General features: G+C 44.9%; 1 protein-coding gene across 3 annotated transcripts in view; it reads left to right on the forward strand.

Annotated features, from left to right (window-relative positions):
• The first annotated feature begins 12,892 nt into the window (after window positions 1-12,892).
• Window positions 12,893-14,121, forward strand: part of Usp15 (ubiquitin specific peptidase 15) — a 97,135-nt gene continuing 95,906 nt past the window's right edge. For all 3 annotated transcript variants that reach the window (XM_050163866.1, XM_050163867.1, XM_050163871.1), the window contains exon 1: window positions 12,893-13,053. In XM_050163866.1, coding sequence (XP_050019823.1) covers window positions 12,965-13,053 — 89 coding nt within the window. In that variant the 5' untranslated portion in view covers window positions 12,893-12,964. The remainder of the gene's footprint in view (window positions 13,054-14,121) is intronic.

Consider the following 14,121-nt stretch of genomic DNA (forward strand, 5'->3'; position numbering starts at 1 on the left):
AAAAAAAAAAAAAAGAAACACACCCAGCCAGCCACAAACCTTTGGATCAACAATGGTGTCCCGCCTGAAAGATATGCTTGTGCAGTGGTGGCCCAAAGCTTGTGGGAGTAACCAATCAGTGTCTGAGTTGACTTTGGGCCCACTCCTTGAGATGGGACCCATACCTGAAGCTGCTTGAGAGAACGAGAACCTGAAACAAGATAGCCCAGGGACCAAGGCAGACCAGGGTAAATCCAAACTTTTTTAAAAACAAAAACAAACCAACAAACAAAAAAGAGCAATAAAATGACTCTTAATGACTTTCTGTATACTTATACATCAGTACCTAGTTCATCAGTGAAGCTTCCTCCTGCAGCAGATGGGAACAAATATAAGACTCACAGCCAGAAAATATGCAGAGAATGAGAGTCTCTGAAACACTCAGCCAGAAACCAATTTCTTATCAAATCCCTTCCCTCGGGGCCATAGGGGAGGATGTGGAAAGACCGCAAGAGCCTGAGGGGATGGAGGCCACCAAGAAAACAAGGCCCTCTCAATCAACAGGCTCAAAGCTGAAGTGAAGTCACAGAGCCTGAGGCAGCATTGCTCAGGGCCTGCTCAGGGCCTGCACAGGTCTGCACCAGGTTCTTTTTGTGTAAAGGCTTCCATTTAGTATTTTTTGGGGGATTCCTGAGTGGGAGAATGAGTGGGTCTGTTTCTTATGCCTTCTCTTAGGCTCTTTTCCTTCTGTTTCCTTGTCTTGCTGAATTCCAATGTGTTGATTTTTTCTTGTAATATAATCAATTATATTATATTGTTATACTCCCCAAGAAGCTTATATGTTTTCTAAAGGGACACAGAGAATGGATGTGGATAGGAAGTTAGGTGGGGGAGGATCTGGGAGAAGAGGAAAGCGAAACCATAATCAGGATATATGATGTCAGAACAAAAAAAAAACTATTTTCAATAAAAAAGAAAAGAGTGTTAAACTTCTTTCAAAACCTGAAAGAAACTGTACTCCTATGTATTTAACTTCTGTCTGTGTCTGCACCCTGCCCATAAGAGCCCTGCCCCACACTCTTCTGAAAAGGAAGACACCACAGAGAACTCGTGCACACTCCCATCCCCACCCCCACCCCAGGACTCTCCCAAGGGTGCAGGCAGGGGAAAATCCTTCACACTTCAGCCTCCAAACAGCAGTGCAAACAAGCAAGACTGTTCAGCAACTACATCTAGCCTCTGAGACTTGCTGCTTCAGAGACCTCTCAGAAAAAGGGAAACCTGCTGCTCCTGTACTCTTTTCAGAAGCCTGCCTTCTGCAAACTTCCTCTGCAAGCAAGGGCTCTCAGTTGGCACCCAAGGCCCTGGTGAGCCTTCAAACTGTAACCCCTACTACTGACCTCTTCGCTGGCACCGCAAAGCCTGCCGAGAACACAGAGCTGTAATGCTCACAACTTCTGTAGGTTGGCATCGTACTACCACAGAGGGGTTCAGATGAACTTTTTTCTTTTTTTTTACTCTCTTGAAACACTGTCAGCCCATTGTGTTTCTGTTTCTGAAAGGAGAGCGAGAGACCCCCCCTAGGTGGGAACAAGGCATTTCAAAATGGCCCCTTGCTGGCTGGCCTGGAATTCATTCTGAAGCATAAGCTGGCTTCACATTTGCGGTCCTCCAGCATAGCCTCCTCAGTGCTGGGATTACAAACCACCAAGTTCAGTTCCTGTTTCTTCTCAAAATTGATTTATACAGCGTGAAATTAGTGTTTGCAAACACAAAGCATGTTAACAGTAGAAAATTGGGGGGAGGTATTTATTTATTTTGAGAGCCTGACAGTTCTTAACTGTCTTAATTTTGCAGCTAGACTGTCTTCTCATGAAAAAGTTTGACATTCTATTTTTCCCTGCAGAGATTTCGAGAAATTCATTGTACAGCATCATTTAGATGAGACAGTCAAAAGCAATGTTGGCACTGTAGTCTAAAGTAGTGGTTCTCAACCCTTCTAACGCTGTGATCCTTTAATACAGTTCCTCATGCTCTGGTGACCCCACCATAAAATTATTCTTATTGCTACTTTATAACTGTACTTTTGGTACTGTGATGAATTGCAGTGTAAATAAATGTCTGTGTTTTCTGATGGTCATAGACAAGCCCTGTGAAAACATTATTCTAACCCCCAAAGGGTCAGCGCCCCACAGGTTGAGAACCACTGATCTAGAAGGCATTTATTACTCAACCTTTGCTCCGGTAAAAGCACAGGGATTTGGGTGTGACATTTTTTCTTGGTGTAGCAACTTCCTCCAAACTGAAACACTGCATCCTAGAGGAAGCTCATTACAACTCAGGAAGTTCTTTAAGATTCAGGAAGTAAACAAGTCTCAAGAAGTCTGAAAACTGAATTAGCACATGTGGCCTAAGTTTTATAAAGAGTAAGGGCGGCTGAGGAGAGGACACTGCCCAGCTTGGAGAGCTACCTGCAAGATGGTAGAAGCTCTAGGCTTCTGCTTTCGTGAGCAGCTGGGCCTTTGCTGATGCGACTGCCTTTGTATCATCCGTGTTCCTGGAAGTAACCCCTCACCTCCACTCCTGTAAGTACTCTCCAATAGGTCATTTCTTCACACAGTTGGTCTCTGGTGGTACTGTAACTTCAGTTTGCGTCAGTGTCCTGTCTAGAGACGACATTTGCTCATGCCTCTGCGCCAGTGTCAGAAACACTTGGATCCCCTTCCACCTTCCACTAACTGCAGTAGACGTAGTTTCCTTTTGCTTTGAATTCCCCTGAAAAGTCATTCACTCAATAAGTACTTTCCAAGGGACCAAGGTCCATATAAAATTGTATCAAATGCCTTTGGAGATAGATTAAAGGGAGGCAAGGAGGAACAGAGGAGAGAGGAAAGAAAGAGAAAACAAGACTGAAGTATGTTCTTTGATTTCTAGCCGCGTTTTGCTGAAAGTGGTATGACATCCTGGTCTGTGTGTATTTATGGAGCTGCCTCTCATAAGTCACCTGACTCAGTTTTCCCTGACTGTAATACATGACCGTGATCATCAGTTTAAGCGGTCTTTGACTGCGCTGTGGATGCCTGTGTGGTTACCAGAATCTTGTTTCTGTGTCTGTGAAGATGCTACCAGAATAGATTAGCATTTGAATCTATAGACTGAGTTAAAATTACATTCACTAATGAAGGTGGACATCATCCAAAACTTTAATGGACAGACAAGAACAAGAAGGTGGAAGAGGTGCTAAGTCTCTGTCTGAGATAGGCTGTCCATCTTCTGTTGTCTCCAAGTCTTTAAGCCTTCAGGGCTGCAAGTCTGAATAGAACTATACCACATTTTCCAGTTTAGAGACAGTAGAAATGGGTATCTTAGTCCCCAGTCCTTCATAATAAACATCTTTCTCTAGATCCAGATAGGCCATGTCTATAACCTATTGATTCTTTTGACTGGGTGAACCCTAATATAATGAGATTCACTGGGTGACTATCCTAACTCCTTTCAGCTGCTTCAGAGATTCTACTGCAGGTCCTTAGACTTTCTTCTGCATGGTGGATTAGTTTCTGCTGAAACCTGTCTAGAAACTGTGTAGTTACCAACTGTCACTTCTTGGCTTCTGTGGGCACGGCTGAAATACATAACTCATAAACTCTAGGTGTCATTGTGAATGGGCATTTAGTAAAATTTGATGTTAGGATTTGGATGGTATTGCCTCTGAAAATTAAAATAATCTCATAATCACCAAAGACTTCCATGTACTTGTAACTTTTCACATTGTTGTTTCCAGAGTTCAATGCTAAAGAGATAAACTTTTTGTATTTTTCCAACTTGTGAGCCCAGAGAACATCAATCAAATTTCTTATTATTACCATCACAGATAATAATAAGATATCAGTGTCTGTTCTGTACCATGGAAGGGGATACAATGACTAATCTCCAGCCTGAATAGACTTTGTTTTGACCCGTTACGTAGTCTGTCCTACTGTTTGTCTTAGTTTTCTACTGCTGCCATGATAAATTACCAGGCACCTGTGACTAGCGACAGCAAAGTGTTTGTCACATGGGTTAGGCTTCTGACATGACTCCTGTGAGGCTGAAATCACGGTGAAGCTGCGTCCCTCACTGGTGGCTTTAGAAGGGAATTCATATTTCATTGCCCTTTCCAGCTTCTCAAAGGCACCGACATAACTCACCCATAGCTCTTTATCCCTTCTTCTAGGCAATTTCCCCAGGGTCCTCTCACCCTGCGATTAGACTTGGTTAGATGGTTAGATAATGCAGGATAACTGCAATTCAAGGTCTTTAACCCTAACCACACCTACAAAGTCCCTTTAGCCGTGAAGACAGAATAGTCACTGCTTCTGAGATTAGAACATGGAGAGTCAGTGTTCTGTCCTCCCCGTCATAAATTCATAGGCAAAACAACTCCAAATCATGACTTTCAGCTGTCATTCTTATGGCTTCAAGATTATTCATAAACGTATAAAGCATGCTTTATCATTTATTCTAGTACAGCTTCTAAGTACACTGTTTCATCCCTAAGCATTCTTCGTTCAGAGCTGGTGTTGTAACACAGGTTTACAATCCCAGCACTCAAGAAGTGGAGGCACAGGGATCATTGGGCCTGGTTAGTCTTGGCTATCTGGTGCGTTCCAGCCACGCTAACTTTATAGCAAGAACCTGTCTCCAGAAAACAAAAACAAAGCCAAACAAAAAGAAGTCTTCATGGAAAACACTATGAGTAAAGTCAGACTTACTATCCTTCTTAACCCTTCCAGTAGCTGGGTATCTTTGATCGGTAACCGAATTTTTTTTTAACTTTTGACTATTTTATTGAATAGTACATATCCAAAGGTTGCCATTATCCATTTTGAGAATATTAGCTTAATGCCCTGGTGAACAAAGTCAGAGACTTTCTCATTGACTCCCACAGTGCGAACATTTTGGATTAATGGTTATGGGCCTCTTGGATTGAAGTCATTGGATTTAAAAGGCAGCCTGGGGCTGGGAAATATTTTTGTTGTTGGAAGTGTGTGCTACCCAAGTATGTGAACCTGAGTTCAACCCTACAGAACTTACACATAAAGCCAGGTTCAGTGGCATGCACATTTAATCCCAGCACTGGTGAGGTAGAGACAGGAGGATTCCCTGGAGCTCACTAGCCAGCCAACTTGGTAGGATGGAAAAGTTTCAGTTTCAGCGAGAGACCCTGTCTCAAAAACCAAAGTGGATGGTACCTGAGGAATGATGTTCAGAACTGAGTACCCTGCACACACCTGAGGGCGCGAGCACGCGGGCACACACACACTTAAAAATAAACACAAGGCAATCTGTTGCCAATTGTTTTCTCACTTCCTCTTCAACAGTCTTTTCTCAGTCAGGGAAATAACGTGAAAAGAAAAAAGTGGAGAACTAAGGATTTTAGGGGACAGGCAAGAAGCAATGACTGTGGGTGTGAGACTCTAGGGAGAGGCAAGAACTGTGGCAAACAGGGGGTCTGGCCTAATGGAGGCGGCCACTACCCACTCCAGCCAACTGTGGTCGTGGGCAAAAGTGGGCCCAGAGCAGCAGGATTTTATTTGTTCCAAAGAAGTCAGAAGACTATGGTTACCCGATTTTAACTAAACTGTTTGCTGTTACGTAACAGTTTTGTGATCTTAATGAATATGAATTTAACATTCACATTTAGTAGCAGTCCAGGACAGTGTATATTGACACTTCAAATAGCTTCACATTTATTGAATTCACTGTTGGAAGAAACCCGAAATTATCTTTATTTTAAAAAGCAGTTAAACTAAATCTTCCAGTATTACAGAACTCGTACTTGCACGTGTTCCCCTCTTGCATGATTAAGGAAGTTGGATTACCTATAGAAGCATACAATGATGTCTTGCCCTTCCCATGAATCCCTTTTGTTGTAGAAATCCTGTCCGGTATTTATGTAGCAGTCTTGGACCATTACAAAATTATAAAACATAATTAACATAATCCAAAAGATCCTAAACAGCAGCATACTGGCTACCAAAACAAAGTGATAGGGAATATTTTTATGATATCATCAAGCTTGCCTTTCTCCACCAGTGTTTTCTGACTTTCCCCAAGCCTCCTGTATGGTCAGTAGTGCTTGCTGTGGAGCCACGACAGGAGGCGGCATTCTGAAGAGTGCCTTGTCACTGTTCCACCAGGACTGGAGCACAGATAGGCTTAAATAATTACTGTTAGAGTCTTCTAAAGCTCTTTGTAAGCAGTTTAGATCTTTTTTTTTTTTTTTTTTTTTTTTTTTTTTTGCTTCTCCGGCCAAATGAAGAGGAGCACAGTCCAAAGAGAAAAGCTGAATAATTCACTTCTCTCCTGGGAGGAGCCAATGTTAATCTCTCTAAACAGAACCTGGGCGTCACGACTTTCTCCTTTTCACTTTGGTTGTGCAGGTTTTGCAGTTTCACCAGCCTAAAAATGGTTTCAGACCTTTGAGTGACACAAGAAAAAGTACAAATGATGAAATACATGATGCCAAGATCATTGTTTTGTTCAAGACCAGCATCTTCTGAATCACTTAGCTCTCTGCACCCTGTCTGCTGGGAGGCTCAGGAAAGGAGAAAGGACCTAGAGGCTTCTACTTAAACATTTCCATATGAGTGCCAAACTGGACTTGGGTCCTCTGTAAGTGCAGCAAAGGCTCTTAACCACTGCACCTTCTTTCCAAACCCTGTTTTATATATGTTTTATGTGTTATTTATCTTGGTTGGGTAGTGTAAGTTATTTCTCTTTTGGAAAAGTTTCCTGCCATACACAAATACTTCACTTAAAAAAGATCAAGAACCCAGAGACTATACTTATTCTCTATCAAAGGTCTTTTGTGATTGATTCTGTTAGACTATGTCTAACTTGTCGATTGAAATCAGGCTAAGTTTCTCATCATATAGCGAGATGTACAGGGGAGTCTATTCCGTGCTTCTGGTACAGTACAACCTTTCAAAGCATCCTGTCTGTGTGTGCTTCTGAGGAGGAGGGTACAAATAGCAGCCTACATTAATCCACAGCTCTCATGCTCACGTCCAAGTTAAACTCTCCTGATCCTAGAGAGCAGGAGATAAAATTTCATTTGCTCTGGTTCCTTTTAGCTAGGGTGTACAGAACTCAGTGGAGCCCCCCAAATTCTGTATTATCCCAATGCAGATTTGCTTCGCCCTTTTACTTTAGGCATATCTGAGCCCTGCAAACACTTGTGTCTTAGCCAATACTGTTTAATCACCTTATGATACTACGAGAAGGCGAATGCTCACGGAGATTAAACAACTTGGCAAAAGTATTTGGTTAGTTAGTGGCACCAAACCAGACTCAAAATCCAAGTAGTCTGGCTTCCTGGAAGACGTACTGTATTCATTTCACTACGTTTTCATTCTTTTTATCAGAAGCTAACATTTGTCTGGGGCGCTGGTGTGTTTCTTAAGCTTTAAAAGCTGCATCGCGGTGCTTCAAACTTTTCTCCGCGCTCCAAGTTTCAAAACACCGATAAGAGATTCAGCGTTTTACTACATGCTATTTTGGTGTTTGTGCTACTCCTCCGCCTTCTCACTGCCTTCGAGCTGTTCAGAGAGCTGATGGGGAGAGGGGAAATAACAGTATTACATAACAGGAAAAAAGAACCTGAAAGATGAATAAGAATGGGTGGGTGGTGGGGTTACAAGAGGGGACAACTCATAGAGGAACAGAGAAGAGACACCTGGGACATTAGGTGGATTCTCCCTGAGGTTCATCACGCCAGTGCTACAGAACCATAAAGTTGCCAAAAGTAATCTTAGAGCTGGCTCCTGCTTCCATTCAATCTTATTAATAAACACAGCATTTATATTCTCTCTCTGTTCACCCCAGACTGAAAATAACTCACCAGACACCATAGGTTTGGATTTTTTTTTTCCTTTTTAAACTCTGACAATTTCACAGGGGTACAAAAACCCAAATGAGTGGATAACACTTCTACTAGAAGCCAAAGATTATGAAATAAAAATTCCAGGACCATGTATAGGATACCTCCTTATAAGTCTTGGTCAGGTAACCTCAGAGGCCACCATTATAGGCTAATGCCAGGGCCCTTGGTTTGCAAGATTCTATTGCTTGAAGACAACACATAAGTGGGTTGCAGGATACTGAGAAGTGATACCAATCAGTGCTGGGAGTTTCTCAGTGCCTGCAGGCTAGCTATCACAGTGCTGGGGAATGCAATACACACAACTGGGGGGTAGGGGCAGTCATCACTGTTCCTATCCAGCTAGAGACCCCAGGAGCCACAATAATTACTTATCTGACAAGATATACCCATTGGTGCAATAGTAGCATGCTAATTATGGGAGTAACGAAGCACTCTCTGATTAGATTTAATAGGTCAAAAAGTCCTCCCTAGAATAGCTCCAATTTCAAAACCGGCACATTTTATGTACGATCCGCTTCACTTATACTAAGTCTTATTTCTAAAGTGCCCTTTCCCTACTCGTACCTGTAGGTTTCTTTTTTTTTTTATAATTTTTTATTGAAAAAAAAGATTTCCGCCTCCTCCCCGCCTCCCATTTCCCTCCCTGTCTCCCTTTTACCCCCTCCTCCCTCTCCTCTCCCCCTCCCCCCACTACTCTCCCCCTCCCTCTCCAGTCTGAGGGGCAGTCAGGGTTCCCTGCCCTGTGGAAAGTCCAAAGTCCTCCCCGCTCCATCCTGGTCTAGGAAGGTGGACATCCAAACTGGCTAGGCTCCCACAAAGCCAGAACATGAAGTAGGATCAAAACCCAGTGGCATTGTCCTTGGCTTCTCAGCAGCCCTCATTGTCCGCCAATATTCAGAGAGTCCGGTTTTATCCCATGCTTTTTCAGTCGCAGTCCAGCTGGCCTTGGTGAGCTCACAATAGATCATCGAGAACAGTACAAGTCTAAGAAAGGAACAAGATGGCATACTTCCTGTTCAATGATGAGGGCCGGAGTGCAATCAACAGGCACACACCTGTAATGCCAGCATGCCTGCTCCAAGAGGGGCAAGACTGGAGGATTACTGTGACTCCAGTCTACCCAAGTACATTCGAGTTTCAAATTCAGGGAGAGACCCTGCCTCAAATAAATGGGTGGGGAGTGATAGAAGACACTGACACCCTCTTCTGACTTCTGTTTGCACACACACACACACACACACACACACACACACACACATACTCGCACATACACACTAAAGAAATAAAAAATATCAATCACCAACCAAAGATTACAATTGGAGAAAGTCAACTCAAGGAAGCAACAGTGAAGACAATAATTCTATATAAACAGTGACAATCCCTCATTTATAGTAAAAATTTCTGTGACTTAACACAATGCAGTTGTTCCTTTATCTACTATACAGGAGGGATGTTAACTGAAGTCATTTTAATTCCTAGAAACTGATCTCTGGCACTTGCTGGCTGCTAATCCAGTTGAAATAAGGCAAACCCTAGATTCAAAGAGACACCCCATCTCAGAGGAATAAGGCAGAGAGCAATGATGATATTTTGCGTGTTTATTAAATAAACATTATAACTGCTTTATTGACTGGTGCCAACTTGTTAGGTCTCTGAGATGATCTCCTAAGCCTGGTGTATAGTGTGAATGGGCGCATCTTTATCAAGGGCCCACTCCCTTGAGCACAGTATAGGTGAAGGTTGTTGGGGATTTTGTTTGATTTTTGTTTTTGTTTTTGTTTTTTTTTCTGCATGACTATAGGTCTCAACAGTTCTGTTTGAAGGGAAACTAGAAGAAAGGGTGTAAATAATACATTGCGTATTGTTTCTACTATGCTTATAAAACAGCAGACACACAGCTCTGTCCTTAAAGTCCCGAACACTTTATTGAGATATGATACACAAGCTATACAGTTTATCCTGCCATCAGTACAATTCTTTCCACTAACATTTATTGACTGGCTATTAACTCCCAAGCAACAAACACACATTGTTTCATTTAACCTTCATTAAAAAAAAAAATCCTTTACAGGGACCAGAGATGGAACTCAGCTAGTAGAGTGCTTATATAGCAAGCATGAAGTCCTGGGCTTGAACCTCAGCACAGATAAACATCCCAGCACTGGGGAGATGGAAGCTGGAGGACTGAAGCAGTTCAGTCATCCTCTGGTACACGGCTAACCTGAAATACATGATATCCCCTTTGTTTTAGAAACTCTAGGCTTAGCAGGTATAATCATGATTACCCGAGTTTGATCCCCTGGTGTGGTGATATTTTGTTTGTGCTTTAACGAGTACAGATTGTCTGATGATCAGAGTGTGGATCTAGCCACTAGTTAGCCATAGAGGAGAGGCAGTGGTGGCACACACCTTTAATCCCAGTACTAGGGAGTAGGAGGCAGACAGATCTCTGAGAGTTCAAGGCCACCCTGGGCTACACTAGATTGATCCAGTCTCAATGAGAAGCAGAGCCAGGTGGTGGTGCCTCACACCTTTAATCCCAGTACTCAGGAGTCCCATGCCTTTATCCCCAGCCCCAGGGAAATGGAGACAGGGCACAGTGAGGAATATAAGGTGGGAGGAGACAGGCCCTCATGGCATTCAGCCTGAGAATTTGTAGAGATAGGATACCCCATTCAGCCTGAGGATTTTGTAGAGGTAAAAACTAGGGGCTGACTTCTTTGCTTCTCTGATCTTTTGGCTTTCACTCCTTAATATCTAACTCTGGGTTTTTATTATTAAGAGCTATTAGAAATCGAGCTAAACTCTGGAACCACATAGTGGAGAGAACTGATTCCTGCAAGTTGACCTCTGATCTCCATGGCAGGCTGCTGCATGGACACACTCAACTCATACACAGAAAATAAATGTAATACAAATTTTAAATATCATTTAAGATAGGTATTATACAACTTAAATTTGCAAAGTGAAATCGTGTGTTTGTGGATACAGTATATTCTTTTCATATCATGTTGCCTCTCTTTGGAAATGTACTTTGTTCTATTTGTAGAGTGGAGGTGGTGGTTGGGGGTGTCCTTGAGAATGTCCATAGTTAGAAAAATTCAGTTTTATCAGGAGTGGTCAAATAACATAAGAAATGGCAGTAAATGGAAATTACTTTTAGACTCTCAATGAGGTTGAAGTAATACAAAAAAGAACCGTGCAGAAGCAAGCAGTCATAATACTGACACCCACAAAGCAGGACATCAATATACACTTGGCTTAGTTTGCTTTCTCTTGCTGGGATGAAATCTTGTGACCAGAAGCAACTTGGGAAGGAAAAGTTTGGGTGGCTCACACTGCGGGGAGGTCAAACTGGGAACCCAAGGCCAGAACCTAGAAGACAGAAACTGAGTAGAAACCACAGACTAATGCTGCTTACTGGCTTGCTTTGATGGCTTTGTTCAGCTTGTTTTATTATATGACTCAGGCCCACCTGCCCACAGGGAGCTTCTTACTTCCATCATTAAACAGGAAAATGTCCCCGCATTAATGGGCGCAGAGGCGAGCAGATTGGATCTCTGTGAGTTCAAGGCCAGCCTGGTCTACAGCGTGAGTTCCAGGACAGTCAGAGCTACACAGAGAACCCTGTCTCTAAAAACCAAAACCGAACTAACAAAATCAAACCCTCCCCCAAAATATAAAAATGCCCCATTGACTCGCCCATACGCTGTTGTGATGGAGGCAATTCCTTAAGGTTTCCTCCTCCCAAGTGACTTTAGTTTCTGTCAATAGCACAACCCTACTTTCCCTGGAAGGATTCAAAACTTTCTGCTAACGCAGCCACGCTCATCTTTACAGCATTCCCACCAACTAGGAGGCATTAAAAATTGAGGGACCATTGCCTATCTTTTAACTTCTCACATACCGCTATACTGGGGTGGCTAGCTTCATTCTTGGAAACAGAAGTTTTGTCACAATTAATTTTGAAACGTTTGTGTCTTTATATTTGGAGAATGGTAATACACCCAAATACAGAATTTAAAACCCACATACTTACACACAAAAAAATATTAAAAAATATCTAAGCCTTTACGGAGTTTATATCTTAATTCACTCTTTCATAGAGGTATTTGGAACCTGGGCAATAACCTTGCATTCTCAGTTATCATGTGACCTTGGCATGTGATTTTTAAGAAACTCAATTTCCTCATTTGTAATTTTGGCTTCAAACGCAGCTTATATTATGTAGTCTTAACTTCGGGAATATACACCATGAAAATTATACGAAGGAAATGCGAATTTAACTGATGAGGCTTTTCCCACTTTTTTTTTTTTTAAATCCCCTTCAATACCTGGCCTTATTTAATACACTTCTACTGCCTGTTCACCTAGAAAGTGGAACATGTTTTGCACTGCAGCTACGGGGTGTGGGTGTGTGTGTTTGCGCGCGCCACACACAGGAGGAGTCACAAAGAGCCTATGGAAGGTATGAAAAGGTATGCAAGATCCCCACGGGCTGCAAGAAAGGGAGAACTGGGAGGAACCTAGGAAGGGCACTGCGTCCAAACCTTGGTTTCAGAGCGTTCTTTGTGCCAATATTCAGTGTGTTTGGGCTCTGCGGCTGGAAAGGAAAAGCCCCAAGTCACGGAACTGCGCGCTCTCTGCCCTGTCTCAGCCGGCCCCGCCCTCCGGCGGCAGTGAACCCGCAAAAATGGGTCTGGAGGCGGCTGCCTCCCGAGAATGGCCAGCCGGACTACGAGGGCCTGGCCATGGCCCGGCCAGGGAGAGAAAGCGCCGTGCCCGGCGAGAACCGTGCAAACGCAGAGCTCCGGGGCGGCGACGGCTGCGGCCACACCAGGGGATGCGGGGCGCGCCGGAGAAACCGAAGACAGCAGCGCGCAGGCGCGCCCAGCCCGCGCTCCCCGCGCCTGGGCGCCGGGCCACGCCCCCCGCCCCCCGCCCTCGCGTCCCATTTGGTACGGACCTGCCGGCGGGGCGGGGCCGCGGACGCCATTCCCACAATGCTCCGGGGCGTGCCGCCGCCGTCGCTGCCGCCTCCGCTACCGCTAGTGGAAGAAGATGGCGGAAGGCGGAGCGGCGGACCTGGACACCCAGCGATCTGACATCGCGACGCTGCTCAAAACCTCGCTCCGGAAAGGGGACACCTGGTAAGGGAACGGGGTCGCGGCGGCCGCGGTGGCCCGAGGCGGGCGGAGAGCTGGGCAGGAGCCGCGGGGCTGGTGTCTCCCGACTGGGTGACAGGTGCGGACAGGTCCGGCGGCGGCCGCCCGGGCAGCAGATTTTTGGGGGCAAAGGTTGGAGCGGCGCAGAGGGCCGGGGCTCGCGGTGGGCGGTGCGCGCCCGGAGCTGTGCGGAAGCGGCGGCTGAGGCTCGTGCGCCTCCCGGTCCTCCTCCCTCCGGCAGAGCCGCTCCCACCTCGGGCCTTCCTTCCCAGAGATGGGTGCAGTCGGTCCGGCGTGAGTCCGCCACTGGTTTTTTGACAGATCCCGGTCCCGCCGCTCCACCTCTCCGGCCGCGCTTCTCCGGTCGTCCCTTTGCCGGCATCGTCGGCACCCCAAGTTCCCCATTATTCTGATCCTTGTCTTCCGGGACTCGGGCTTTCAGGATGTTTGCGGCGGGTACCACACAGGTGGTCCCTGTCAGGGGGCCACTGGGAAAGGAAACCCCTGATTTCCACTTCCTTGTCAAAAGGAGGGAGCGATGTAGGGACCTTGGGTTTCTAGAGACACCACGTGGTCCTGTGCTTTGCCCCTGGCTTGATAGAAGCTCCGGCCGCGGTTCTGTTTAGAAGTGCAGCCCTCCGCCCGGGGTTGAGGGATAGCGCAGGCCTGCAAAAAGTAGATAAGTCCGCTTGAAGCTAAGAAGCTTGCTATATTCAAACTTGTAAAATACCGAAAGACGTCCTGTGCTTACACTGTAGAGGAAGCGTGTGAAGTGTTAATACTTGTCAGCCAAAGCACTTGGCTTACAGAATTATTTAAATACTTGGATATGTCATATGAAGGGAAAGTACTGTTTTAGGGGGAAGGGCAGTAGTGTGCCTGTTTGTTATTTTTGAAAAGTCACTTTCCCTTCCTTCTGTCGCCATCCCAGTGGTTTATAGCTTCCCCAAGTGTGTGTTCGGGCACTCCAGTGTGGCTTAGTGGAAGGAGTCTTAGACCTGACTGACTTCACAGTTCCACCTTTTACTTCGCAGTGTAACTTTGAGTCAAATT

This window comes from Alexandromys fortis, unplaced genomic scaffold, assembly GCF_014885135.2.
Source record: "Alexandromys fortis isolate MF-2015 unplaced genomic scaffold, M_Fortis_MF-2015_v1.1 scaffold_125, whole genome shotgun sequence".
NCBI lineage: Eukaryota > Metazoa > Chordata > Mammalia > Rodentia > Cricetidae > Alexandromys > Alexandromys fortis.